This window comes from Pseudophryne corroboree, chromosome 4 (assembly GCF_028390025.1).
Source record: "Pseudophryne corroboree isolate aPseCor3 chromosome 4, aPseCor3.hap2, whole genome shotgun sequence".
In the NCBI taxonomy this organism is placed as follows: domain Eukaryota; kingdom Metazoa; phylum Chordata; class Amphibia; order Anura; family Myobatrachidae; genus Pseudophryne; species Pseudophryne corroboree.
Window position 1 is genome coordinate 290,716,502 of NC_086447.1, and position 27,730 is coordinate 290,744,231.

At 44.8% G+C, this 27,730-nt stretch overlaps 1 protein-coding gene across 1 annotated transcript in view; it reads right to left on the reverse strand.

Annotated features, from left to right (window-relative positions):
* The window catches only part of WDR49 (WD repeat domain 49), a 459,475-nt gene extending 437,973 nt beyond the window's left edge, over positions 1 to 21,502 (reverse strand). Inside the window, exons 1-6 of the mRNA XM_063916191.1 lie at positions 21,371 to 21,502; positions 21,031 to 21,216; positions 11,310 to 11,750; positions 5,097 to 5,273; positions 2,677 to 2,851; positions 862 to 1,029 (exon numbers count right to left, since the gene is read on the reverse strand). Coding sequence (XP_063772261.1) covers positions 862 to 1,029; positions 2,677 to 2,851; positions 5,097 to 5,273; positions 11,310 to 11,750; positions 21,031 to 21,189 — 1,120 coding nt within the window. The 5' untranslated portion in view covers positions 21,190 to 21,216; positions 21,371 to 21,502. The remainder of the gene's footprint in view (positions 1 to 861; positions 1,030 to 2,676; positions 2,852 to 5,096; positions 5,274 to 11,309; positions 11,751 to 21,030; positions 21,217 to 21,370) is intronic.
* Positions 21,503 to 27,730: the final 6,228 nt, after the last annotated feature.

The window sequence follows — 27,730 nt, forward strand, 5'->3', positions numbered from 1 at the left end:
AACCGCTCTACTTTATCTCTCTCCAAGGCTTGATATATCTCCCCCACAATGAGATAACTAAGCTGTTTCACTTAGTGGGCCACATGACTGTTATTTACTCTAAATTTCTGGTGAACAAGGTTACATGTAAGCAATGTGCTATTACCTCTCATACAGGGGGAGATATGTCAAACCTTCAAGAGAGATGAAGTGGAGAAGTTTCCCATTGCTACCAATCAGCTTATAACTGTCATTTTACAGACTGTGCTAGATAAAAAACAGTTAGAAGCTGCTTAGTTGCTATGGGCAACTGCTCTACTTTATCTCTCTCAAAGGTTTGATATATCTTCCCTGCAATCACGTGATGTCCTCTTAAGCATACTTTCCCACTCTCCCGGAACGGCCAGGAGGCTTCCGAAAATTGAGTGGAGTGGGCAAGTCTCCTAGCCAGATGCCCGATGCATCTGCCAACACCCCCCTCCCACAGTTGTCCACAAGTTGGCGGTCTGGGGGGTCCAATGACATTATTCGCATTGGTTATGCAATCACGCCCCCTGTTCCATTCCCTATTCAGCATCACGTTTCCCCGCCACGCCCCTGCTGTGCAGACCTGGTTGCACCCTCCTGGACAATGAATAATAGCTGAGCGAAGAGCAATCCAACCCCTGGAAACTGACTACTGTAGGAATATTATAACAGCAAAAATTCACTTTAACTATAAGGAATGAATGGGCAACTCTTGGCCTCGGGCTATATTTAACAACATGTTACATAGACAGACCATGAGTGGAAAAAAAAACATAGCATAAAATTGCTGTTACAGTATTCTAATAGAAAGAGGAATAACTATAGCCAAACATGTTTCGGAACACTAATACATACCAATTATATTTAGTACAGAATCATAGTCAAAGCCATTAATTCCTTTAGCAATGTTCAGAGATGTTGTACTTAGATGTGTTTTGCCTTTTTCTCTCCAGGCCAAAACCACAGTGTTACTGTTACATGTAGTGCACGACAGAAAGGCCTCTAAATGAGAGCTGTAACTAACTGAGGGCGAAAAACAGAAATATCCTCATTAGTTTATTACAAGATACTATTTGAAGTTGCATCAGGAAGAGCTATGCAATAACGAAAAATGTCAAGCAAATCCAAAAATGATCTTTATTACCATGACGAATGGGAAATGTTATTAGACTTCTACAGTCACATTAAGGTCAATTAAGAAACTGTCATATTTTTAATCAAACCTTTTCTACTGAACCAAAACATATCTGCAAACTATTGGTGAAAAATGTGTAGTCGCGTTCTGTGACTTTATTACACCATAATGCATGGAACATGCTTTTTCTAAATGTACTGGAAATAGGAATATCAATCAGGAGGCTTTAGGTCAAATGAGACAGGAGATTGCAGGTACAGCTCTCTGAGCAATTAGATTACAATATTTCTGCAGTGATAACAAAGAAGTATTGTTAGCTGCTGGGGAGAATAATCTTACTTGAAGCAATTGAAGCAAAACCAAAGTATATCCTTAACAGATATCCAGCAACCTTCCCGCTGCTAAATGTGATGCGATATTGTTCAGGTAAAAAGAGTAAAATATTGTACCATTAAAATGGCTAGGGGAGTTAAGCATTCAATCAGAATTTTATTGGAATGCACATTCCTACTTGAAAAGTTCAGCACAGCAGTTGGCAACTTCTAAGTCACTGTGGTATATAAACTAGACATCATCCTCCGCCACCCATATAGAGATAAACAGGCAGCAGGCAGATATGTCAATGGGAAATGTTGAATAAAACAAAAGTAAAATATCATTCTGCATACAATTTATCTACGTCATAGAAGTTAGTAACATGTATGTCCTGATATTGGCAAAGCGTGATCTAACGGCGGCAGATCACATGTCACTGAATAGGCTTCTTAATGGTATAAGTGTGGTAGATAATTGAGGCTGTAGGCTTCATTATGTCAGTGACTGATGTGTATTATTAAACATTAGTATGTTGGTCTCTCCACTGCACCCCACCCCTCCACTTATCCTGTCTGGTATTCCCTTCTCTCATTCCCACCGCAGTGGGAGCCATTAACTGGTGGGTGGGTGGGGGGGTGTCACATAAGTATTAGTGAAAGGTCTATTTTTTTTCAATCTTAAAATTCATGTTTGAAGCCTCTGCAATGACATATTGAAATCTAAAAACATTGGATGAATGGTTGTAATAGAAAATAAGTAGTCTGATGAGGTTCAAGTGTGCAAGGGAGAGATGAAGGCTGGAATTCAATTGTTTCTGCTAAATTTTCGTATGAAAAAAAGGGGTATTATTGCGATTTTTGACCAGTGTTTCGCAATGGGCTATTCAATTATACTCATGTGAATGTTTTCCCTTTTTCTCGCAAAAACACAAAGGATCCGGGATAAGTTCCCACACCTATGTGTTTTTGCGTCCCGGAAAACTGGGCTGTTACCGGGGATTTTTTTGTCCTGCCCCTCTTGAATAGTCCATGGTGCAGGGGAAAGGGGGGAAGGGGCATCAATTCACCACAGTAATTTCCTACGGCTAATTGAATTCCCCCCTAAAACTTGCAGTAACCAAAAGTAACTAGTTAAACTTGGTAGTCTAGAATATTCTACAACATAGAAGTTTGCTCACACCTATTTTCAGCCGAAATACAATGGAAACATAAGCACATCACCTTGGCGCACCCAGTTGTTTTCATGTAGTTTGTGTTTAAAAATAGAGCAACATTTGTGGAACCCAGAAACCAATTCATTCCAAGTAATATAGAGGGTAGTTTGCTGATCCTCTGCAGAATTTGCAGATCGTTCAAACAAGGAAATCATTGCAGCTGTGAAACATATAGCCTGGACCTGTGAAGATAACAGACTATAGTAACATAATCACAGATAATACAATCGGGTTGGGTACAAAATCTTGGCGGTCACAATCCCGACGGATACTGGTAAGTATTTTAACCCTAGACTTCCCCTATACCTAACCCTCGCCCTAACCGTCACCGCCCCCTCCCACGCACAGCCTAACTTTCACCGCCCTCCCAGCCTTACCCTAACCCTTCCCCTGGTGCCTAACTCTAACCCCAGTACCTACTGTCGGGAGTCTGACCACCCGGATGCTGCTGTTGGTATTCTGACTGTCAGAATCCTGACCGCATCCCAATACATATATGTAAATGTGTATAGCAGTGGTTCTCAAACTGTATTCCCACACTTGCAGGGGTGCTTTGGATTGGTGGCCTAGGACCAATTCAAATTATTTATAGTCAATGTAATTGGAAAAACCAGTGCTGGTGGCTGCCAATCATAAAATGTGTGGACAAATACAATCAAATCTTGTCCTCACATCACACAATTGAACCTAAGAATGTAACCTAATAATGACACAAACACAATTTACTTAATGTAACATTTTGTTCTAAATTTCTGAATAAGAGACCTTTGGCCTAGGGGCAGTGGTGCAGAGAGAGGGGGGAGAGGGTACTAATTACCCATGCCAAGGTCTGATGGAGGGGTCCAGTGGGGGCCCTGGGCCCCCTCCCTCGTACCTGGCAGAAGCAGCTCTTCTTCTCAGCCCAGCACACACAGCTGTGTGCTGGCCTGCAGTGTGGCTAGGAAGTAGAGATGTGTGGGTTCAGATTTACTCGGTTCTTAAAGCCAGAATTAACGCGAGTTTGGATTTATCCAGATTTTTCTTATTGACTAACCAAAAACACGTGACATCCGAGAGCCAATAAAATGCCATTTTGAGATCTGGGTAAATACGAACCTGCACATCTCTACTAGGAAGGCACTTAAAATAAAAATAAAAATCAGTGTTTTTTTCTAAGGGTGCATAGCCACGCCTCCTGTGATTAGGACACACACCCTGACAAGTACCTGGGCCCAGCCAGGCTCTCTACTGCCCTGTCTAGGGGTGCTGTGAAAACAATTCTGATACTTTAGGGCACAGTGATTCAATAAAGTTTGGCAACCACTGGTGTATAGTATTTGTCCCATCAAGCAGAAAGTTTTATCACAGTACTACACAATAGAATATGCTATGGTCACTGTTGCAACCTGAACCTCATAAAGGAGATAGATAGATAGATAGATAGATAGATAGATAGATAGATAGATAGATAGATAGATAGATAGATAGATAGATAGATGTAATAAACACAAAGTATAGCCATACCAATCTGCAGTCATGTTACCAGAACTCAAAGCTGGTGTGCTACTTCGTATTGACTCAAAAAAGTTCCATACATAGAAATAAATGGACTGTATATACAGCTATTACATGACTGTTTGCAGTGCCTATGCAGTGGCAAACGCAGGATTTGCATGGGGGGGTTTCCAGAACTGGGTGGAGCCAAGCACGGGGGTGGGGACTGAGGTGACCCAGTATGTGCTGGGTCCGTAAAACTAGTGTGTGTGTGTGTGTGTGTGTGTGTGTATGTATATATATATATATATATATATACATACATATATACACATAGCATATTAAACAGGCATTCATGTATATATATATATATATTTATATATATATACATACATACACATACATACAGTACACGTATATATACGCATGTATATATATCATATGTGTGTGTGTGTTTATATAATATATATATATATGTACATACATGTGTATACATGTATGCACATGGATATATATGTACTATAATTAAAATAAAGTAAACTTTTATTAAGCACTTACAAGTGCCACCAGGAAGACAGCAGGCTGCAGAGGACGCTAGACACACATTAATAATACTCATGCAGCAACAAAAAATAATAATAATAATAATACTTTTTTTTTTTGGTGGAGATGGGTTTCTGGGTGCTTGGAAACCCCCCCTGGGTGCGCCACTGCTATGGCAGGTTCAGTGTCTCTGTCCGAGTATGGCCACCTATGTGAGCCGCTAAGCATGTGTGTATGCAGCCACTAAGGCCTCTCCCTGTCACCACACAGAAACACCCACTACACTGTCAGCACATTCCTGAGACTGTGTGTCGACTGTGCTCCTCAGTCATAACTCTCACTCTGTGCGACACAGATGCACGCACACAATAAATAAATCTCTCCACTACATCCGTCTTATTGCTAGTGTACCTGTCCGTTGACATCTCCAAATGCCAGCATGGCATCATTGCCATCATCAGGGTTGTGCCAGTAGTCCATACATATTGGGGTGCCAGGAAGGCCTTGCAGCTTGTACTGGCAAAATAGGTCTTGCTTTGAGTTTAGATCATAGAAACATATCTCCTTACTGGTGAAAGCAACTGCAATCTGTGGGGTGAAAGACATTGCTATATGAAAGCTATAGTACTGTATGCATTAAGGAAGGATTTATATTGGGAAGGGGGGCACATGAACATTTTAAATATTTAAAATGAATTCAAATATGAATGAGCACATATGTCTTATAGACACAAATATATAAAAGCAACCAATCAGCAACTGGTCTGGTGTAGCATTTCCATTAGCTTGGCACTGGGAAGTTCTACATCTGATAGACATTCTATTTGCAGTACCCATTTCCTATTATTCTAAATCACATATATCAGTGCTAACAATAAGTATTTATGCACAATTCTATTTTTATATCTTTTGCTATTTTTGCAAATGTATTTTTAATTAAACAGGTTGGAGAAGACAAACCCAACAAAATATTTATTGTGATTGAAGCAGAATGGCAAACCTAGATGAGAGAGCAACACGTGCGGCCAAACTGGAAACAGATCATGTCATTCAACGCTCGGGTTGATTGACAGAATTGTTCCATGTGCAGTGAGTTATAAACAGAAAACAAAGGAAAGGATCATATGAAATCATACAATTAAATCACTGTTCTACTGGGAGACAATATTATTTAAACACCAGTATGATGCTGACATTGGGGAGGGACTTTTGGCAAAAAAAGCAGAAAGAAGAATTTGCTATGCCGTACAGCAGGCTTTTTCAACCGGTGTGCCGCGGAGCCAGAGCAGCTTCCTGCACCTTCAGAGTGAACTGTTGGCCCGTGCTCTTCTTAGAGGATCAGTCGTGCTCTGGCCGTGACCTATGCCTTGAAGATGCAACAGTGTGATATCATAGGTCACAGCCGCCGCGTCTCACCACCCAGCCAGCCCACCCGCCTGCATACACATCTTCCAGTTCCTGTCTGTATACACAGCTTTCCTTGCCAACCCACATCCACACCTGCTCGCCCGCCTGCTGATCAGTATTTGCAGCACTCCACTATGAACAACCCCCGCCACTGAGAGATAGGGAGGAGAGCTGACCGGTAGGAGCTAATATTTGTTATTTTGTTTCTCTTGTGGGGAACAATAGGATTTATGTGAGGAGAATAAGGATTTATGGGGGGGAACAATGTGAATAATTCATGTGGGGAGCAATAGGATTTATGTGGGGAGCAATGTGATTTATTTATGTGTGAGCAATATGATTTATGTGGGGAGCAATGTGATTGATTTATGTGGGGAGCAATAGGATTTATTTAGGGAGCAACATGATTTATGTGGGGAGCAACGTGATTGTTTTTTCTGTGTAGGCCAATGTATGTGTGGATTTTTTTTTACTGTGAGGGCCTATGTGTGTTTTTTGTTTTATTCTGTGGGGAACTGATGGTGTGCTTTGGAAATTTTAAAATATTGTTCGGTGTGCTGCGAGTAAAAAAAGGTTGAAAATCACTGCCGTACAGGAATGCATCAATATTTTAATCCAGTGGTTCTCAAACTCGGTCCTCAGGACCCCACACATTGCATGTTTTGCAGGTAACCCAGCAAGTGCACAGGTGTATTAATTACTCACTGACACATTTTAAAAGGTCCACAGGTGGAGCTAATTACGTCACTGGTGATTCTGTGAGGAGACCTGCAAAACATGCACCGTGTGGGGTCCTGAGGACCGAGTTTGAGAACCTGTGTGTTAATCCAATCATAATGTTAACACCGTTACAATCGTCCTATTTATATATACAGGGAGGAAATGTACTAAACCTTGGAGAGTGATAAAGTGGAAAGACATAAAGTACCAACCAATCATTTCCAAACTGCCATGTTACAGGCTGTATAAAAAATAACAGGAGCTGATTGGTTGGTAGTTTATCTCTCTCCAAAGCGTAGTACATGTGCTCCTGTGACAATATGATGATAAACGATTGCCGTGGTAAATGGGCATCCACAATTCGATCAAAATGCGCCCTAAGAGCCTCCTTATTATTGTAACATTTCGTTTCTAAAATCTGTGTGCTGTATTAAATTTTTATAGCACACCCGATCTCCTGTCTAAATTGATGGGAGATCGTGGGCGATACTCAATTGATCCCCGTTATTGCGCATATCACGCCCATAGCAGTCGAGTTTAGCCACGTGAAGCGGCTAAACCCGACTAAACTAATGTGCGTGATTGCGGTAAGTCCTGTTTGGGCACCCAAAAGGGTCACTTTTCATGTATTTCAGCACTACACCCTCGGGGGTAGCAAGCTGAAATTATATTGTGCCTATTTGCAGAAACAATTAAATACCTGCCAGCGGGCATGAGTGGGAGGGGGAGGAAACAATTGAATACTGTCATATATGTTTGCAGTGTTCTTATTACGGTTCAATAGATCTACAGTCAGAATGTCTACAATCATTAGATCGACACCACATGGTTGACAGTGAAAAGGTTGACATGGACAAAAGGTCAACATGGTCATTAGGATGACCTATGAAAGGTCAACACAGGAAAAAGTCAACAGATGAATAGTTTTGGTTTTGGTGTTGTTTTTGCCATCTCAGCACATGGACCCCCAATTAGTGTTCCTCTTCGCTCACCATGCTTTGAGCAAGGTTACTATTCCTAATCACAGTCCACGTGGATAGTAAAGTATGAAAAAGTAGAACAAATAGGAGGAAAAAACGTCATGTCAACCATATGTGTGTCGACCATTTGCATGATGACCATGTGAACCTGTTGACCTTTTGTACCTGTCGACCATTAGCACTGTCGACCTTTCATAGGCTGATATATTGACCATTTGGTGTCAACCTTTTGACTGTCTAACTAGACACTGTAGATCTATTGACCACATACCCTGATTATTGTCTTATTGTTTAAAGGGGTATGGGTCATTAGGTCGACAAGACTTAGATCGACAGTCATTAGGTCGACCACTATTGGTCGACATGCATTAGGTCGACATGGTCACTAGGTCAGCATGGTCATTAGGACGACATGTACAAGGTCGACATGAAAAAAAAGGTCTTTTACTTTTTTTGGTGTAGTTTTCTTCATAAAGTGACGGGGATCCCCAATTAGTGCACCGAGTCCCCTCGCTTAGCTCGCTTCGCTCGCCATGCCTCGGGCACGGTGCCTCGCTGCGCTTGGCACAGGTTACTATTCACAATCGTAGTCCACGCGGATCGTAAAGTATGAAAAAGTTCAAAGAATTTAATTTTTTTTTTAAATACTCATGTCGACTTTTTCCCATGTTGACCTAATGACCATGTCGACCAATAGCGGTCGACCTAATGACTGTCGACCTAATCTACCCCATCTAAAGTGTACACCTGCAACTTGAATTGAATAAAATATTTAAATAATACCTAACAAATATTTCTGACTTTCATACTTAGGGGTGGATGTACTAAACCTTGGAGAGTAATAAAGTGGCGAGAGATAAACTACTAACCAATCAACACCTGTCATTTTTTTTTGCAAAATAGAAGGTACTTTGGCCCTGATTCAGGGCTGATCGTTGCTACAACAGCGATTGCACCCTGAAGCCCTTTCTATGGTGCACTCGCGCAATGACAGGCAGAGGCAATCGGGAGGGGACGTGCCAACGGCATTTCCAAGCCTGCATGCACATGTACATGCATACGTACAAACCCCAACATTCACCCTACGGATTCTTGCATTAGCATCATATAGTAAATCTATTGTAGGTTCCACGGCTGCTGCAACTACAGCTCATGTGTGTGTGGTGTGATATGGGTTACAATGTGGCATATGGACTGTGGAACCAGAGGCGTAACTAGGGGTGTGCTAGGGTGTGTGAACTGCATCTGGGTGTCACCAAAATGGCAGTTCCTCCTCAGTGACATGAAGCCGGTTGCTGCAGTGTGACATTACCGTCACACCGAGTGACAAGTAACGAGTCTCCAGGGCAGCTCAATATCTCTGGGAATGCTGGGGACACCCCAGCGTGATGTAAATGGGGCTATTCAGGGCTATTCAATGGCAAGAAAATCCCATATAGTTTTTTAAAAGGGACGATTAAATATGCTTGTATTTAACTGAACTTAATTATTAATATTATACTGCTTCTGTATTTAAGAGTTTTACATGGAAAAGTGACTAATTATTAATAACACTGACAATCAGACTAGCATATGTATACTTCACTTACGTACTTAATTGTTACTGTAACAATATAATTTACTACAAAAACAGCAAGTCACACCTTGATCTCAACCTAGCACCAGTACTAGATTTGTCCACTAGGCACATGAGGCACGTGCCTAGGGCTGCCACCTGATAGGGGTGGCACAACAGGCCCCCTACATCAGAACATGGAAGGCGGCCATCTTCAGGGGCTACTTGTTGCAGAAGACTGAAAGGTAATGTCGGTTTCCAGGCCTGAAAGATTGGACAACAAGCCCACGGGCTGCGCAGGACTAGAGTAATGATGTGGCGGTTGAAGCTCCAGCTCCAGGCCTCCACAGCATGATAGGATGATGATGAGGATGACGATCAGCTGCATATCTGGCCACACAGTCACCATAACTCATAAGTATTGAAATTGTATTTCTAGTTTTCTCACAAAATTATGCAATTTTTCTTTTTATGTATTTAGGGAGATAGTGGGGCTGATAGTGTAGAGGGTGTACACACCCATATGGCACTGTTCACACCTCTTCCCCTTCTCAGTATAGGTACATAAACATTTTCAGCCCCAGGACAATGTGGCCCTTAATCTGGCCCTGTGGCTGTGTCACTGTCTCCCCTCTCAGTGCGCACACAAACTGTTACAACCTCCACCCCCTGCCTGTAGATCTCTCCTAGGGCTGATACCAGTCTCCTGCAACCTTCTCACGGAACCAACCAGAATGGTAACGCTCCCCTCGCACCCCCATGTGGGGATCCAGGGGGCAGCTGAAGGCAAGTCTGTAGCTGCGGGGGACTGATACATGCAGTTGTGCCGCAGCACAGAGCATTTCTATAGGAGCTCTTCAGCAGCTTGTACATATGATCATATAGGAATGAGCAGGTGTAGTAATGGAGGTAGGGTCTGTGTGATTTGTATGTGCTTGCTGGGGGTGATGACTGGTGACCTCTCCCCCTTGCAGAATGACATTGTCAAGCTTCTTGGTTTGGGGTGCACAAGGGATGTGACATTGGGGCAAGAACACATTTATCACATTTCTATGTCAGTACCGCAATGAAAACACTAATATTTAACATTGTACTTACCATAGGCAAAGATAGAACAAATTACAGGAGACTGTAGTATTCATACGCACATATATATATGTATAGAGGAAAACGGTTTCAGGTACAGTTTAGCAGTATGTGTTATTGCAGAGCTATATGTGTTTAGCAATATCTGCTTTTATCATTATCTCCAAAGCGTGAACCAAGCGATACAAGTTGTTCCAGATGACATGTTGGAAATCATCGCTCCACCAGTTACATCCCAAAAACATGTTGGATTTTGTCAGTCGTCAGAGAAACAGAGATCAGGACGTGGGGTAAATATGGGGGCCATATGGTGTATATGCCCCTTAACGTATATATGGGCGTGGGGTGTGTGTCTATATAAGCGCAAAAAAGAGGGACAATAAGGCGATCTATGAAGTAAAATGAGGAGACTGATATTTTGAACACAAATGTGTAGCTGCACCATGGAGCAGATGTACTAAGCCTTGGAGAGTGATACAGTAAAGTACCACTTTATCACTCTCTAAGGCTTAGTACATGTGCCCGTATGTCCCCTCATCTGGATGTACTAACAGTTGGGACAGGTCAATAGCTGCGCTTTGTGTAACCAACCAATTGGCATTCCAGCGCCAGTGCTTCCTAGATCCATATAATAGATGTACAGGGTTTTTATTATTAGTTAGATTTATGCTTTTCATTGCTCACTGACATTGCTCGTTTGTTCAGCCTTTCTACATAGACTGGCAATTACATTCTTGATCCCTTTCCCAAACCTAAGCTGAGCCAGCACAGGGCACCCTCTATGCGATGCTGTATGACAGATAGGAATAATAAAGCAGATCTCTCCTCCCTTCCCTCACTGATATATGCATTACTTCTATTTATATCCATATTTACCTTGTTTACATTGGCCAGGAACACCAAGCTGGTGGCCCATACATCTTTCAGCTTGACGGTGTCTGTGCAGATTCGCAGGCTTCTTTGTAGTTTTAGATTCTCTCCCCAGACTGCCAGTAATCCATCTTTACTCAAACTTACGTAGCGACAAGAACATTTCAAATAAACTACTTTTTGGATGTTTTCCTTGTGAATTAATGGGAGGCTGTGAATATCCCTCCACTGGGGAATTACTGATGATTTTACTCGTTCATCTTTCTCGTAAAGCTCAAGCAGCATGAAGGATGTTAATTTGTCCCAATCAATGAAACCTTCGCGACTCACATCTATTTTATCAAATAAATCCCCATATTCCTCCTTCGCACCGCGCCCCACGGCTGTGTATGTCCTCTCCGTGAATTGCTCCTTGCTCATACACTCCGGAGGCTCTAACTCTGGGGACTGGGGAGAGAAAAATAACATGGCATTGTGTTAAGAATTGTACCATTTAAAAACAAATTATCATCAAGATACAAAGTAATAACCAGTTATAATAATTATAAGTCCACAGAGTGTAGTTTAGAGATTTTAACAATGCAGAATTGCATTAGCATAATGTGCTTAATTCATAGGCATGCTAAAGCTTGATGTCCCCTAGACATACAGGGTAGAGAGTGTCCGGCTATAAGAGACAGGGCCAACCTGTTAGAGACTCCAACAAATGGGTAGTTCTGGATGTAATTATGCGACAGTTCATGCACATTTGTTTTGCCAAATATAAAACCAACGTTTTCTTTACTATTATTAAAAAAAATAGGATTTTAATTAACCTACCGGTAAATCCTTTTCTCGTAGTCCGTAGCAGCCAGTCCGGCCCTGCCCACTGCCCAATCACATCAGTGTTAGTGACAGGGGCGTCCATTCATATGGGCTGAAAGCACGCCCCTGTCACAGAGGCACTCACACTAGTGCCGCTTACAGGTTGTTTTTTAAATGGGCTTCTACAGCCCGATGTTTGGCCCCGCCCCCCGCTTCCGGCCCTAACATATTGACAGCAGGAGGCACCGAGAGTGGTGCCTCTGAACTCATGTAAAACTTTTTGTTACATTATTTAAATAATAGAAAGGATAAAGCAGATACTTATGACACAGAATCTGTGTCATAAATAAGTATCTTCTTTGTATTTTAATCATTAAGGACAGGGGAGGCACTGTCTCCCCTGACTGCACGGTCCTGTTATATTCCCCCTCCAGGTCCACTGGGATGGTAAAGTATGAAAAAGTCGGTTTCAATAAAAAAAAATCATAAAAATCTCATGTCGACTTTTTGACCTATTTGACATTTTAAATGTCAGTATTTTGACCTTGTTGGTATTTTGACCATGTCAGGATTTTGACCGTCGGTCAATAGTTGTCGGGATTTTGACCGTCGGGATTTTGATTGTAGGTAAATTGACTGCATCGCTATAAATCATGTAGATTTGGATCACTAACTTAAATTCAGCAGTATTTGTAGAATTATGGCAGGAGAAAAGGGTTACCATTACATGGTGCGATATTTCAGGAGTCACCTGATGGTGCGATATTTCAGGAGTCACCTGATGGTGCGATATTTCAGGAGTCACCTGATGGTGCGATAATTCAGGATTTACCGGTAGGAAATTAAAATCCTTTTTTCTCTTACGTCCTAGAGGATACTGGGGTCCATTTAGTACCATGGGGATGTTCCATAGCTCCCAAACCGGGTGGGAGAGTGCTGAGGTTCCTGCAGAACTGATTGACCAAACTGAAGGACCTCAGAGGCCAAAGTATCAAACTTGTAAAACTTAGCAAACGTGTTGGAACCAGACCAAGTAGCCGGTTGGCAGAGCTGCAAAGCCGAGACACACCGGGCAGCCTCCCAAGAAGAGCCCACCGACCTAGTAGAGTGGGCCTGTACAGATTTCGGAAACGGCAAACCTGCTGTGGAATAAGCATGCTGGATAGTGAGCCTGATTCAGCGTGCAATTGCCTGCTTTGAAGCAGGACACCCAATTTTATTGGGATCATAAAGAACAAGCAGCGAGTCGGATTTCCTATGACGAGCTGTCCTCTTTACGTACACCTTCAAAGCCATCACAACATCCAAAGACTTTGAAGTAGCAGAGGTGTTGGTGACAACCAGAACCACATTAGGTTGGTTGATGTGAAACACAGACACCACTTTAGGAAGAAATTGCTGACGAGTTCTGAGTTCAGCTCTGTCCTCATGGAAAATTAAATAAGGGCTCTTGTGAGACAAAGCCCCCAGCTCTGACACACGTCTTGCTGAAGCCAAGGCCAACAGTGTGACGGTCTTCCACGTAAGATATTTTACATCCACGTCCTGTAACGGTTCAAACCAGTCCGATTGGAGGAACTGCAGCACCAAATTGAGATCCCAAGGTGCCGTGGGAGGCACAAAGGGAGGTTGGATGCGCAGAACACCCTTCAAGAACGTCTGGACCTCAGGGAGAGAAGCCAACTGTTTTTGAAAGAAAATGGACAAGGCTGAAATCTGGACTTTTATGGAGCCCAGACGTAGGCCCACATCCACACCTGCCAGCAGAAAAAAACAGGAAACGTCCAAGATGAAATTCTACCGCAGAATAATTTCTGCTCTCACACCAAGAGACTTATTTCTTCCAAATACGGTGGTAATGTTTAGACGTTACCCCCTTCCTGGCTTGGATCATAGGCCCTCATTCCAAGTTGTTCGCTCGCTAGCTGCTTTTAGCAGCATTGCACACGCTAAGCCGCCGCCCTCTGGGAGTGTATCTTAGCTTAGCAGAATTGCGAACGAAAGATTTGCAGAATTGCGAATAGAAATTTCTTAGCAGTTTCTGAGTAGCTCCAGACTTACTCAGCCATTGCGATCAGTTCAGTCAGTTTCGTTCCTGGTTTGACGTCACAAACACACCCAGCGTTCGCCCAGACACTCCCCCGTTTCTGCAGACACTCCCGCGTTTTTCACAGAAACGCCAGCGTTTTTTCGCACACGCCTAGAAAACGGCAAGTTTCCGCTCAGAAACAACCACTTCCTGTCAATCACAGTACGATCACCAGAACGATGAAAAATCCTTGTTATGCCGTGAGTAAAATACCTAACTTTTGTGTAAAATAACTAAGCGCATGCGCTCTGCGAACCTTGCGCATGCGCAGTAAGCGTCTAATCGCAATATAGCGAAAATCGGCAACGAGCGAACAACTCGGAATGACCCCCATAGTCGGGATAACTTTGTTAGGGATCCCTCTTATGGCTAGAATCAGCCGTTCAATTTCCATGCCGTCAAACGTAGCCGCGGTAAGTCATGATAGACAAACGGGCCCTGTTGCAGAAGATCCTCGTGAAGAGGTAGAGGCCTCAGATCTTCGAGTAGCATCTCTAGAAGGCCCGCGTACCATGCCCTTCTTGGCCAGTCTGGAGCAATGAGTATTGCTTGAACCTTTTCCCTTTTTATTCCTTTGAGAATTCTTGGGATCAGAGGAAGTGGAGGAAACACGTACACCATCTGATAGACCCATGGAGTTATCAGAGCGTCTACCGCCACTGCCTGTGGGTCTCTCGACCTGGAACAATACCGCTTGAGTGTCTTGTTGAGACGACAGGCCATCATGTCGATTTGTGGATATCCCCATAGTCGTGTCAACCACCTGAACACTTCCGGGTAAAGGCCCCGCTCCCCCGGGAGCGTCTGCTGAGGAAGTCTGCTTCCCAGTTGTCTACTCTCGAAATGAAGACCGCTGACAGCGCCACAGCACTTTTTTCTGCCCAGAGGAGAATTCTTGACACCTCTGACATTGCTGCTCTGCTTTTCATTCCGCCTTGTTGGTTTATGTACGTCACTGCCATCACACTGTCCGACTGCACCTGAATGGCCCGATCTTGAAGAAGATATGAGGCCTGCCAAAGAGCATTGTATATGGCCCTGAGTTCCAGAATGTTGATTGGAAGGATGACTTCCTGACTTGACCATCTTCCTTGAAACTGCACCCCCTGGGTGACTGCTCCCCAAATCTGAAGCTTGCGTCCGTGGTTAACAGGATCCAGTTCTGAATTCCGAACCTCCGACCCTCGACGAGGTGAGAAGTCTGTAACCACCATAGAAGGGAGATCCTGGCTTTTGGCGACAGACAGATCCTCTGGTGAATGTGAAGATGCGATCTGGACCATTTGGCCAGCAGATCGAGCTGGAAGGGTCTTGCGTGAAACCTTTTGTATTGAATCACCTCGTAAGAGGCGGCCACCATTTTCTGCAGAAGGCGAATGCATAGATGCACCGATATCCGGGTTGGCATCAGGACATCCCGAGCCATCGATTGGATTACCAATGCCTTTTCCAATGGAAGGAACACTTTCTGCGACTCTGTGTCCAGTATCATTCCCAGGAATGGAAGCCTCCCGTGATCCTGGAGAAGTTTGGTTGAGAGACCAATGCTGTCCAGCAACCTCTCCCTGGACGGCGCTTTTATCCGAAGATCGTCCAGGTACGGAATTATATTCACTCCCTATTTGCGGAGTATAAACATCATCTCTGCCATCACTTTGGTGAATACCCTCGGTGCCATGGAGAGACCAAATGGCAGGGCCTGGAACTGGTAGTGACAGTCCTGCAGTGCAAACAGTAGATAAGCCTGATGAGGTGGCCAGATCGGAATGTGAAGGTACGCATCCTTGATATCCAGAGAAACTAGGAATTCCCCTTCCTCCAGACCTGAGATCACCGCTCTCAGAGACTCCATCTTGAACTTGAGCACTCGTAAGTATAGGTTCAATGACTTGAGATTCAGAATCGGTCTAACCGAATCGTCTGGTTTTGGAACTACAAACAAGCTGGAATAGTATCCCGTGTTTTGTAGATGAGGTGGAACTGGAACAATGACCTGAGTCTGTAACAGTTTTTGAATGGCTTTTTGTAAGGTAATTCTTGCTTCTTGAAAAACTGGTAAGCCTGATTTGAAGAACCTGTGAGGTGTGAGCTCTTGGAACTCCAGTCTGTAGCCCTGGGAAGTAAGATCTATGACACAGGGATCCTGGCACGAACTTGACCAGATGTTACTGAAGAATTTTAGTCGGGCTCCCACCTGACAGTCCTCCAGGCATCGCGGTCCACCGTCATGCTGAAGGCTTTGAGGAAGCAGAGTCTGAGCTCTGTTCCTGAGCACCTGCCGTTGCTGGTTTGCATGGTTTACCTCTTGCACCTCTGGAGGCTGTAGAAGAACCTCTGGATTTTCCCTTAAACTTGGCTGTCCAAAAGGACTGTAAATTTGAAGCTGAATAAGCTTTCCTGGCTTGGGGGAGCTGCGGAAGAAAGATACGTAGACTTACCCGCAGTAGCTTTGGAGTTTCATTTGTCTAGTTCATCTCCAAACAAGGCCTCTACTTTGAATGGTAGGCCTTCCACGCCTTTCCTGGAGTGCGCATCAGCAGTCCACTGGTGTAGCCACAAGCCCCTGTGTGCTGACACTACCATAGCAGTGGTGCATGCTTTAAGCAAGCCTATCTCTTTTATGGCCTCCGCCATAAAGTTCGCAGAGTCCTGTATATGCCGCAGGAGTAAAACAACATCCCTCCTAGACAAGGAATCTATCCCCTCAATTAGGTTTCCCGACCATTTAGCAATGGCTTTTGTGATCCACGCACATGCAATAGTGGGTCTCTGGGCCACCCCAGCAGCTGTGTACAATGATTTGATGTAGTCTCAATTTTATAATCGGCCATGTCTTTTAGGGAGGCTGCACCAGGGACGGGCAATACAATTTTTCGTGACAGCCTAGAGACTGATGCGCCCACTATCTGTGGATTTTCCAATTTTTTCCTATCCTCCAGAGAAAAAGGAAAAGATGAGAGCAACTTTTAGGGATTTTACATTTCTTATCAGGATTAACCCACGGTTCTTCAAACAGGGTATTCAATTCCTTTGACGCAGGAAAGTGGAAAGTGACTGAGGACTTCTCTTTTACATTAAAATAATATTCCTCACACTCCTCTGACACCTTATCAGGAACATCTCTGATAGCCTTTATAAGAGCCTCTATTCCCCGTGACAGAGTAACATCACCCCCTCTAAATCCACCTCACCCTCCTCCACGTCTGACCCGTCAGAGTCAGTAAGACTGCAGGATATGGGCCAGAGAGCGTTTTTGCAGACAAATGAAGGGGGGGGGATTGAGACGCTGGTTTGGGGACTGAGTCTCTATTCATAAACTCATCCACAGTCTGTCTTAAGTATTGTGTCTCTTTCTCATTGCAGGATAATTTCGTAGAAATATTGGAGATCATTCCTTTAACCCACTAACCCATTAACCCACTCCGGTTCAGCCCCACTATTCTGGGAAGGTGCACTGCCCTGAGTACCCAGTAGTGAGCCCCCTTGTGAAGAGGAACACTCCACTGTACAAGAAACACACTCTTTGCCTGACATAATGTAAATGCGACAGCACACACACACACACACACACACACACACACACACACACACACAATTAACCCACAAAGAGCCCTTTGGAGCCAGCCCCCACTGCGCCCTTATCGCTAATGCCAATCTTACCCGGGTCGCAGACTAAGCACCCTGATAGGGCACTTGTTACACTAATAATCGCTCCCCCCCCCCCCCCCCTCTATGACCCCCTGGTTCCGCTGAGATAATCTGGAGTCATTCCGGAGGAGCTGCGCGTCCCTGTCAGTCAGCGTCTGTGTCCACTGCTGAGGGAAAATGGCACTGGTGAGCTCCTTCAATGCTGCGCGGTCTTCCCGCTTTTTTATACTGGCTGAGGTAATCTGGTGTCTAAAATGGAGAGAAACCCGTTTTAAGGCTGGGTTTGCCAGTGTGGGTACTGTGTACAGTGTACTGAGACGCAGCTGTGTACTGTGTCTGGAGACGCATTCCGCCCCAGTTAGAAGCCGTGCATCTCCTTACCCTCATGCCGCCATAATGGCCGGCGCCCCGCTAACCGGGACGCCGGATTATTACTCACCACTCTTCATTCTTCTGGCTCTGTTAGGGGTGACGGCGTGCTGCGAGAATGTACACTCGCTGTGGTGGGGCTTGCAAATAGTTCCCTCAGGAGCTCAGTGTCCTGTCAGTGGGGCACCATTTCTTTCATCTAAAGACAACAGCAATATATTTAACAATGGCCACATTTAATCCTCTAAAATGAGTTTCCAGGGGCACTTAATCTAGTCTTATCAGAGATGGAGATATGATCTGACCAAAAAAGACTGTGAGCAGATCCCTTATGCTTCACTGTGCAATATACAGCATGGATGCGAGGACACCTGTGATATAGACATTCAGAAGGTGTCTTCTTCCCTTAATGCAGGGAGTGGATCAGAGAAACCAGCAGCTGGCAGCAGATTGCATCATCGCTTGGAGAGTGATAAAATGGAGAGTGAAAAAGTGCCAACCAATAAGGTCCTTACTGCCATGTTACATGCTGTGTTTGAAAAATGACAGTTAGGAGGTGATTGGCTGGCACTTTCACTCTCCATTTTATCACTTTCCAAGCGATGATGCATCTGGCCCTCAAGTGTCAAATGATGGCACCTTTTGTCACTTGCTAGTCTATAGAGAAGTTGTTCTACACAGTAGGGGCCACTAGGGGCTTGATTCACAGTTATGTTCAAATTGAATCTGTTTTAACATTTCTCTTCATTTCTTCACTGCAGGTTGAGCAGATTTACCATGTGCAGAGATTAAGGGCGGTATTATCACTGGAGGTGCGGGATGCTGGCTAATCTCGGGCAATCACTTACAAAGCATGGTTTTGCCTCTAAGCCTGTTGCCCTCTGTGACTGCGCTGACTACACTGTGACTGGCAGTGTCTTCCGTTCCCATTGGAAGTGCTACCTGCCAGTCACCCGCAGGACAGGCAGTCCCATTGGGAGGTGTTTTCTCCCTCAGGGACTACAAGTCCTGGCTGCGATTAGCAGAGAGCATGCTTCCAGTAAGAAGCCAATCCCTGCCTTTCTGGCAGCCCTACCCGGCTTCTATGGGCAGCAGCTAATGCAGTCCATAGAAGCTAGTGTTTTGTGCATGCGCAGTCCCCACCACGGGTTATGCACATTATTTATTTATTATTTATTACCAGTTTTTTTATATAGCGCACACATATTCCGCAGCGCTTTACAGAGAATATTTTCTCATTCACATCAGTCCCTGCCCCAGTGGAGCTTACAATCTATGTTCCCTATCACATGTACACACATACACAATCACACTAGGGTTAATTTTTTTTGTTGGGAGCCAATTAACCTACCAGTATATATTTTTTGGATTGTGGGAGGAAACCGGAGAACCCGGAGGAAACCCACGCAAGTACGGGGAGAATATACAAACTCCGCACAGTTAGGGCCATGGTGGGAATCGAACCAATGACCTCAGTGCTGTGAGGCAGTAATGCTAACCATTATACCATCCGTATTGCCCGTAATGCACATGAGCTGGTCCTGGCACCAGCCAGATCCATTGTGCACAGGTGCCAGGGCCAGGCTGGTCAGGGCTCTCCTCTCCTACTTCAGGCAGCACAGGCCACGGCATCCCCCCTCCTCCAAAGAAGTAGGAGCTGCTGCTGGCTAATACTGATAGTTGTTGTCCTAACTGTGTGGAGTTTGTATATACTCCCTGTACTTGCGTGGGCTTCCTCGGGGTACTCCGGTTTCCTCCCACAATCCAAATATATACTGGTAGGTTAATTGGCTTCCAACACAATTAACCCTAGTATGTGAACGTGTGCATGTACATGCGTTTAGGGAAGACTAGATGGGCCAATTGGTTCTTATCTGCCATCAAATTCTAGGTTTCTATAGTTCATGTAGTATAATCAACCAGATTCTGCACTGTAGTGAAAACACTATAGTCCCGGGTAATGCAACATATGATAAAGCATGATGGATATCCTGTCTATATAGACCATATTAATGCACCGTACACAATAGCCAGCATCTAAAACTCATTGAGAACTGCTTTAGATCTAGTAAAGGTCACTGGGAACATATAAGAATTGATTTAAAAAAAAATCTCAATTGGGCATGGGCATCAATCTTCCCCCCAAAAAATCAGAGATCAATGCCTATTTCTACACCTCAGCAATCCTCAGATGTCCCCAATTTGATTATTGTCACATTATTGTATTTTATTACCCCATCCCCTTAGAACTGGCCTGGCCAACCTGTGGTTCTCCAGCTGTTGTGGAATTAAAAGTCCCATCATGCCCTTCTACACTTTTGTTATTAGGAAAAGCTAAAACTGTGGCAGAGCATGCTGGGACGTGTAGTTTCACAACAGCTGGGGAGCTACAGGTTGGCCCGGACTGCCTTAGAAAGTAAGCTCTCATGGGCCGGCTGTACCTTACATCTCTGGTTTATAAATGGGATGTAGTGCATTCCGAACACTGCAAATGCCGACTAGAAGGGACTATTCCCATTGAGTGTCCGTAACCCCATAGAGTGGGAAAGCGCTCGCCACGAGCCCGCAATGGGCTTCGTTGCGCTCGTACCCACAGCCCGTAACGCGGCCCCAACCCTTGTAAATGCCTCTGTATTATTTTAAAATGAAGATCATGCACATTTTCTTTCTTATGCACTGATGTTGCTACGTGGATCAACCAAGTACAGTGTCCAAAAAGTTAAAAATCTCAAGATTTCAAACACTAGACAAGTTCTACAGAGACAGCAATAGAATAAAAGCAGAATTTGTTGCTTTTGTATCATTTTATTAACTCACCTTAAACAGGTTTTGAATTGCAGTAAAATCTTTTATGCTAAGCCGGTTTTCAATCGATTCCCCTAGATGGCGGCCCCCTTCATACCCTTCCTCACTTAGCAGAGCTGCTGCAGAAACACTGGACTCTCTCTCATTAAGGTGAGCGCTTTGGTAATTCATCTCTGGTTCTGAATCCACTCTTTCGTGCTTTGCATTGAAAACATGTCATAAGGGCATTGTTAGCATTAGAGATCTGCATTAAAAACACTGGCTATCAATATTAACAAGCAGAGTAAATTATTGACAACGTCAGGTAACTTATGAGGGGAGTTGAGCGGTGGGAACAAGTTTTGTAACATACCTCAACAATCAAGGAAAGTTTGAAATTATTTGAAAGGATTCATGTGTGCAAAGTGGTTTTCTGCCCAAAGAGTCCCTGAGTGTGAGAAGTTAGGCGGACGGCTGTGGAGGAATGTTTTTGTCTTCTCTTCCAGGCTTCTCAGTGACTGGTTACATAGCAACTCTACACAGAGCAGATCAACACACTTGTCCCACAACAGAGAGATGCTATGCACAGTTTCAGTAAAACTTTAAGGTTTGACATTTCCAACTAAGCTTAGGAAACACAAAATGATTTAAATTCTTGCCAATTACAATTACTGTACATTTTAAAATCACAGGGGGAGATTCAAATGCTTGAAAAGTCAGTTGGGAGTCTGTTTTTTTCCCTATCTAATAGACAGGAAAAAACAGACACCCAACCGACTTTTCGAACATTTGAATCTCCCCCACTGTGTAGTGTTCTATGGGGGTAATTCCAAGTTGATCGCAGCAGGAAATTTTTTAGCAGTTGGGCAAAACCATGTGCACTGCAGGGGGGCAGATATAACATTTGCAGAGAGAGTTAGATTTGGGTGGGTTATTTTGTTTCTGTGCAGGGTAAATACTGGCTGCTTTATTTTTACACTGCAATTTAGATTGCAGATTGAACTCACCACACCCAAATCTATCTCTCTCTGCACATGTTACAGCTGCCTCCCCTGCAGTGCACATGGTTTTGCCCAACTGCTAAAAAATGTCCTGCTACGATCAACTCAGAATTATCCCCTATGTACTGTATGGGGAATGTACAGTGGTTACTGGGGACGGGGCTTCTACTCAAACTAGTGTAGTATCTGTGTGGTGCACGTATACTCTATAGTGCAGGGCTGGCCAAACCGGTCCTCGAGATCTACCAACAGTTCATGTTTTCCAGGCCTCCTAGAGATCTGTTGAATTGTCAGTTAGGAATGAATGCAGCACATCTTAATCATACCTCCCAACTTTGCGCGAATGGAAAGAGGGACATCTGCGCGTGCCGAAGGCGCTCGCCCGAAATTAGGGGGCGTGGCCTCACGGCAAGTGCAGAGATCGCAAGCCACGCCCCTGTTTTCGTAATTATCGGGGCACGGACAGCGCTGTGAGAGCTGCTGGCCGTGCCCCCTATCCCTCTCTGCCGTGAATAGAGGCTGTGTGCATGCGCACAGCATCTATTCACCGCTGCTCTCCTCAGAGCAGCGAGTGTCAGGGAGGGATCTCCCAACTGCCCCCCCACCCGTGGAACACTGCGACCCGCGGGTGGGACAGCGGGACAGACCGTGAAAAACGGGACTGTCCCGCCAAAATCGGGACAGTTGGGAGGTATGTCTTAATTAGTAATTACTACACCTGAGCACCAGCTAGGTGGTCTGGAAAATGTGAACTGTTGGTAGATCTCGAGGACTGGTTTGGCCAGCTCTGCTATAGTGGGATAGACCTCATTCCATAATCAGACATTGTACTGGCAAGTTATTTATAATGCAATTATTTATTGCACACATACAATTATTATTAACACATTTAAAAATACAATGTTAAACATAATAAAACAAACCCTTCATCTAGCAAAGTGAATGGAATTTATCATAAAAATGCTATACTTCTGCAGTAGGTGTAGTAATCAATAAGATGTTTAATCCTATGCTGGGTACACACCTGGCCAATGAATCGGACAACTGGCCAATCTAACAATTGGTAAGGTTTGTGCGCAAACGATCTGCACAATCCGCCATGCACTTGTTACATCACATTCAATGTATTCCTTGGTTTGCTGTACATACAAGCAGATGTACCATTATATCTGCAAGTTATATCGGCATTGGCTGTGCTGCAGGGCTGACCTGAAATGTCTGAATGACTTCATTCACAGACAGATACACAAAGCAATAGGTCATTCTTTGGCTGTACGAACGGCATATCGCATATGTAAACCCAGCCTTAACCACTTACCTGACATGGTCACATCAGATGCGACCATACAAGCCAGTGTCTTATCTGAACTGGTCACAGGATGCGACCAATCAGATATACAGTGTTAGCAGCAGAAGGGAAGGGAAACTTCCCTCTGCCTCCCAGCACCCTCCCCTCAGTGTTGCCGAACACTGCTGATCGGTGAGCACAGCAAGAGCCCCCACCCAGCGGCTGCAGACAATGGAAGCCGCTGGGAAAGTGTAAACCAACCCCCCCCCCCCCCCCCAACCCGTGTACCTGGCAACTGTCTTAGGTGTAAAAAGTAACGTCGCAATGTTACCGATCTTCTTGTCCGATGTTTGAGAAAAAAAAATATAAAATATATATATATATACAGTATATGCTGCACCTGGTGCTTGTTGTCTTGACAAAGATCATTTGGATATGATCGAAACGTCGACCTGATGATGTACCAATAAATGACCTTCTGACTTCCTTTTAAAAAATTGGTGAGTGCCCTCTTTCACAATAGACTATATATTGGATAAAAGTTAAATTCATGTTCTTCACTTAATTCGCTCATAAAAAACCCTGACAATTTCTGAGTGTTTTTTTGGGAAATAAAAGTCAGTTAAGTGGTTAAACACACCAGTAATGAGCTGAAACAGCAATAAATGGAGGGAGAAAAACAACTAGTAACTTAATCAGGTGTAGGTTGATCACTGAATACTTCCCAATTTAACAAGATAGAAGTAAACACCTTAAGGTGCATACACACTGTGCGATGTGCGCTTACTATTTAGACCAGAGGTTCTCAAACTCGGTCCTCGGGGGCACACACAGTGCATGTTTTGCAGGTAACCCAGCAGGTGCACAGGTGTATTAATTACTCACTGACACATTTTAAAAGGACCACAGGTGGAGCTGATTATTTCACTTGCGATTCTGTGAGGAGACCTGCAAAACATGCAAAACATGCACTGTGTGTGCCCCCGAGGACCGAGTTTGAGAACCTCTGATTTAGACTATACAGCTAACACTATACCTGTATAGTCAAAATCGTAAAAAGAAAAAGTTAGCATACATCGCACAGTGTGTGCACATTTTGCGATACAGATGCGCGCTCCTGCAGGGTCGGTATTGCAAGAAAAAAATACTGTGCAGGCAAGGCAATTATCACTTGAAAGTGTACAATCTAGTTTCTAGCATAAGCAAAATTGTATATAGTCACATTTGCACAGTCAAAAATCACACTGTGTGTATAATCAATAACAGTGGTTCTGGGCTCCGGGGAGTTCAAGGGAAATCGCAGTCAAAACCATACTTACTTACATTGTATTTCTCCTCTCCGGGTGAAGCCCGGAGAGGAGACGCTGCAGGTGTCTTCGGGGGCGGGGCTGGACTTTGACATAACTAAGCCCCGCCCCTGCATCGGGAAATGCCGCGATTCGCGGGTCCACGGGAAGGGGGCGGGGCTAAAATTACGCGATTTGCGTCATTTTAACCCCTTCTCTACCCGACAGGCCCGCGAATGCGGGAGGTGATCTCTCCATCCTGCTCGCATCACTAGGGTGCGAGCAGGATGCGGGAGACCTGCCCACTCTTCCGGGGGTGCGGGGGGCTACCCCAAAAAACGGGAGCCTCCCGCAGCTTCCGGGAGAGTAGGTAAGTATGGTCAAAACCTTTATAGTATTGAGCACCTAGGCACTATCATAGTGGTTCAAATTGATCAGACTCTTCTAGAATGTAGCTGCAGCAGCTACTGCAATATTTTATTTTTCAGCGCCGTTCCAAATCCTTTCTAGCCTGCCTGCCTAAATATGGCTTTTTTTGTGTGTAAATTTATGACCAGGTATCCTGGATGGAACAGGCCATTTATTTTCCGAGTTGCCTGCACATCCTCAGCTTGCAGCATCACATAGCCTGGACAGATGAGAAGGTAAACCCTAAATGGCAGAAAACACACCATAACCCGACATACCTAGGTTTTGGGACAGGAAAAAAAACCCAGGACAGAGGAGTAACTGCTTTATAATAGGATATTGGTTACCTACCGGTAAACCCTTTTCTCGTAGTCCGTAGAGGATGCTGGGGACCACATTAGTACCATGGGGTATAGACGGGTCCACCAGGAGCCATTGGCACTTTAAGAGTTTGAGAGTGTGGGCTGGCTCCTCCCTCTATGCCCCTCCTACCGGACTCAGTCTAGAAACTGTGTCTGAGGAGACGGACATCTTCGAGAGAAGGATTATACACAGATAGTGGCGAGATTCACACCAGCTCACACATACAAGGCACGCCAAGCCAACGAAGCTTGAACACTCAGCAACTGCTGAAACATTACTTACCAAGTAACAATACAGTACTCAACTAAAACGAAGTTGTACTGAACCAAATAACATTTGCAGGAAAACAAAGCGCTGGGCGGGCGCCCAGAATCCTCTACGGACTACGAGAAAAGGATTTACCGGTAGGTAACCAAAATCCTATTTTCTGTTACGTCCTAGAGGATGCTGGGGTCTACATTAGTACCATGGGGATGTACCAAAGCTCCCAGAACGGGAGGGAGAGCGCGTAGGCTCCTGCAGAACTGATTGGCCTCTGATGATCTGAAGTTCAGTCAAAGTATCAAACTTGTAAAACTTTGCAAACGTCTTCGACCCAGACCAAGTTGCAGCTCTGCAAAGTTGCACTGCCGAGACACCTCAGGCAGCCGCCCAGGAAGACCCCACCTTACGAGTAGAGTGGGCCTTAACAGATTTTGGACACGGCAGTCCTGCTGTAGAATAAGCGTGCTGGATAGTGAACCTAATCCAGCGAGAAATAGTCTGCTTAGAAGCAGGATACCCAATTTTCTTGGGATCATACAGGACAAACAGAGTCTGACTTTCTGTGACGAGAAGTTCTCTTCACATATATCTTCAGAGCCCTTACAACATCCAAGGGCTTTGATGTAATTGAGGAGTCAATAGCCACTGGCACCACAATAGGTTGGTTGATATGAAATGCCGACACAACCTTCGGAAGAAACTGCTGACGTGTCCGGAGCTCAGCTCTATCTTCGTGGAAGATCAAGTAAGGGCTTTTACAGGATAAAGCCTCCAACTCGGACACGCGTCTAGCAGAAGCTAAGGCCAACAACGTGACTGTAAGAAATTTGACCTCAACCTCCTGTAGAGGCTCAAACCAATCCGACTGGAGGAATAGGCGGCACAAAGGGAGGTTGGATGTGCAGAACTCCCTTAAAAAAAGACTGTGCCTCAGGGAGGGCAGCCAATTGTTTCTGAAATAAAATGGATAGGGCCGAAATCTGGACCTTCACAGATCCTAACCTCAGGCCCATATCCACACCTGCTTGCAGGGAGAGGAGTAAACGTCCGAGTTGAAACTCCGCCGTAGGAAACTTCTTGGATTCACACCAAGAGACATATTTCTTCCAAATACGATGGTAATGTTTAGACATTACCCATTTCCTAGCCTGTATCAGGGTAGGAATGACCTTCTTCGGAATGCCCTTCTGAGCAAGTATCAGGAGCTCAACTTCCATGCCATGAAACGTAGCCGTGGTAAGTCTTGATAGACGAACGGCCCCTGTTGCTACAGGTCCTCCCAAAGAGGAAGAGGCCTTGGATCTTCTTGCAGTAGATCCAGAAGGTCTGCGTACCAAGCCCTTCTTGGCCAGTCTGGGGCAATGAGGATCGCGTGAACCCTTATTCTCCTTATGAGCTTTAGGATTCTTGGGATGAGTGGGAGTGGTGGAAACACGTACACTGACTGGAACACCCATAGAGACACCAGGGCGTCCACTGCCACTGCCTGTGGGTCCCTCGACCTGGAACAATAACGCCAAAGCTTCAGATGAGAGGCCATCATGTCTATTTGGGGTAATCCCCAAAGACCTGTTATTACCTTGATCACCTCCGGATGGAGACCCCACTCCCCTGGATGGAGATCGTGTCTGCTGAGAAGCCTGCTTCCCAGTTGTCTACTCCCAGAATGAAGATGACTGACAGCGCCAACGCGCTTTTCTGTACAGAGGAGTATTCTTGTCACCTCTGACATTGCCGCTCTGCTCTTCGTTCCGCCTTGTCGGTTTATGTAAGCCACTGTTGTTATGTTGTCTGACTGCACTTGAATGGCCCAATTTCTTAGAAGAGTGGCCGCCTGAAGAAGACCGTTGTAGACGGCTCTCAGTTCCAGGATGTTGATGGGCAGGCCGGCTTCCAAGCTTGACCACCGTCCTTGGACGGTTACTCCTTGAGTGACTGCTCCCCAGCCCTGAAGGCTTGCATCCGTGGTTAGAAGGACCCAGTCCTGAATCCCGAACCAGCGGCCCTCCAGAAGGTGAGGCAATTGGAGCCACTAGAGGAGTGAAATCCTGACCCTTGGCGACAGACAAATTCTCTGGTGCATGTGGAGATGAAATCCTGACCACTTGTCCAGGAGATCCAGT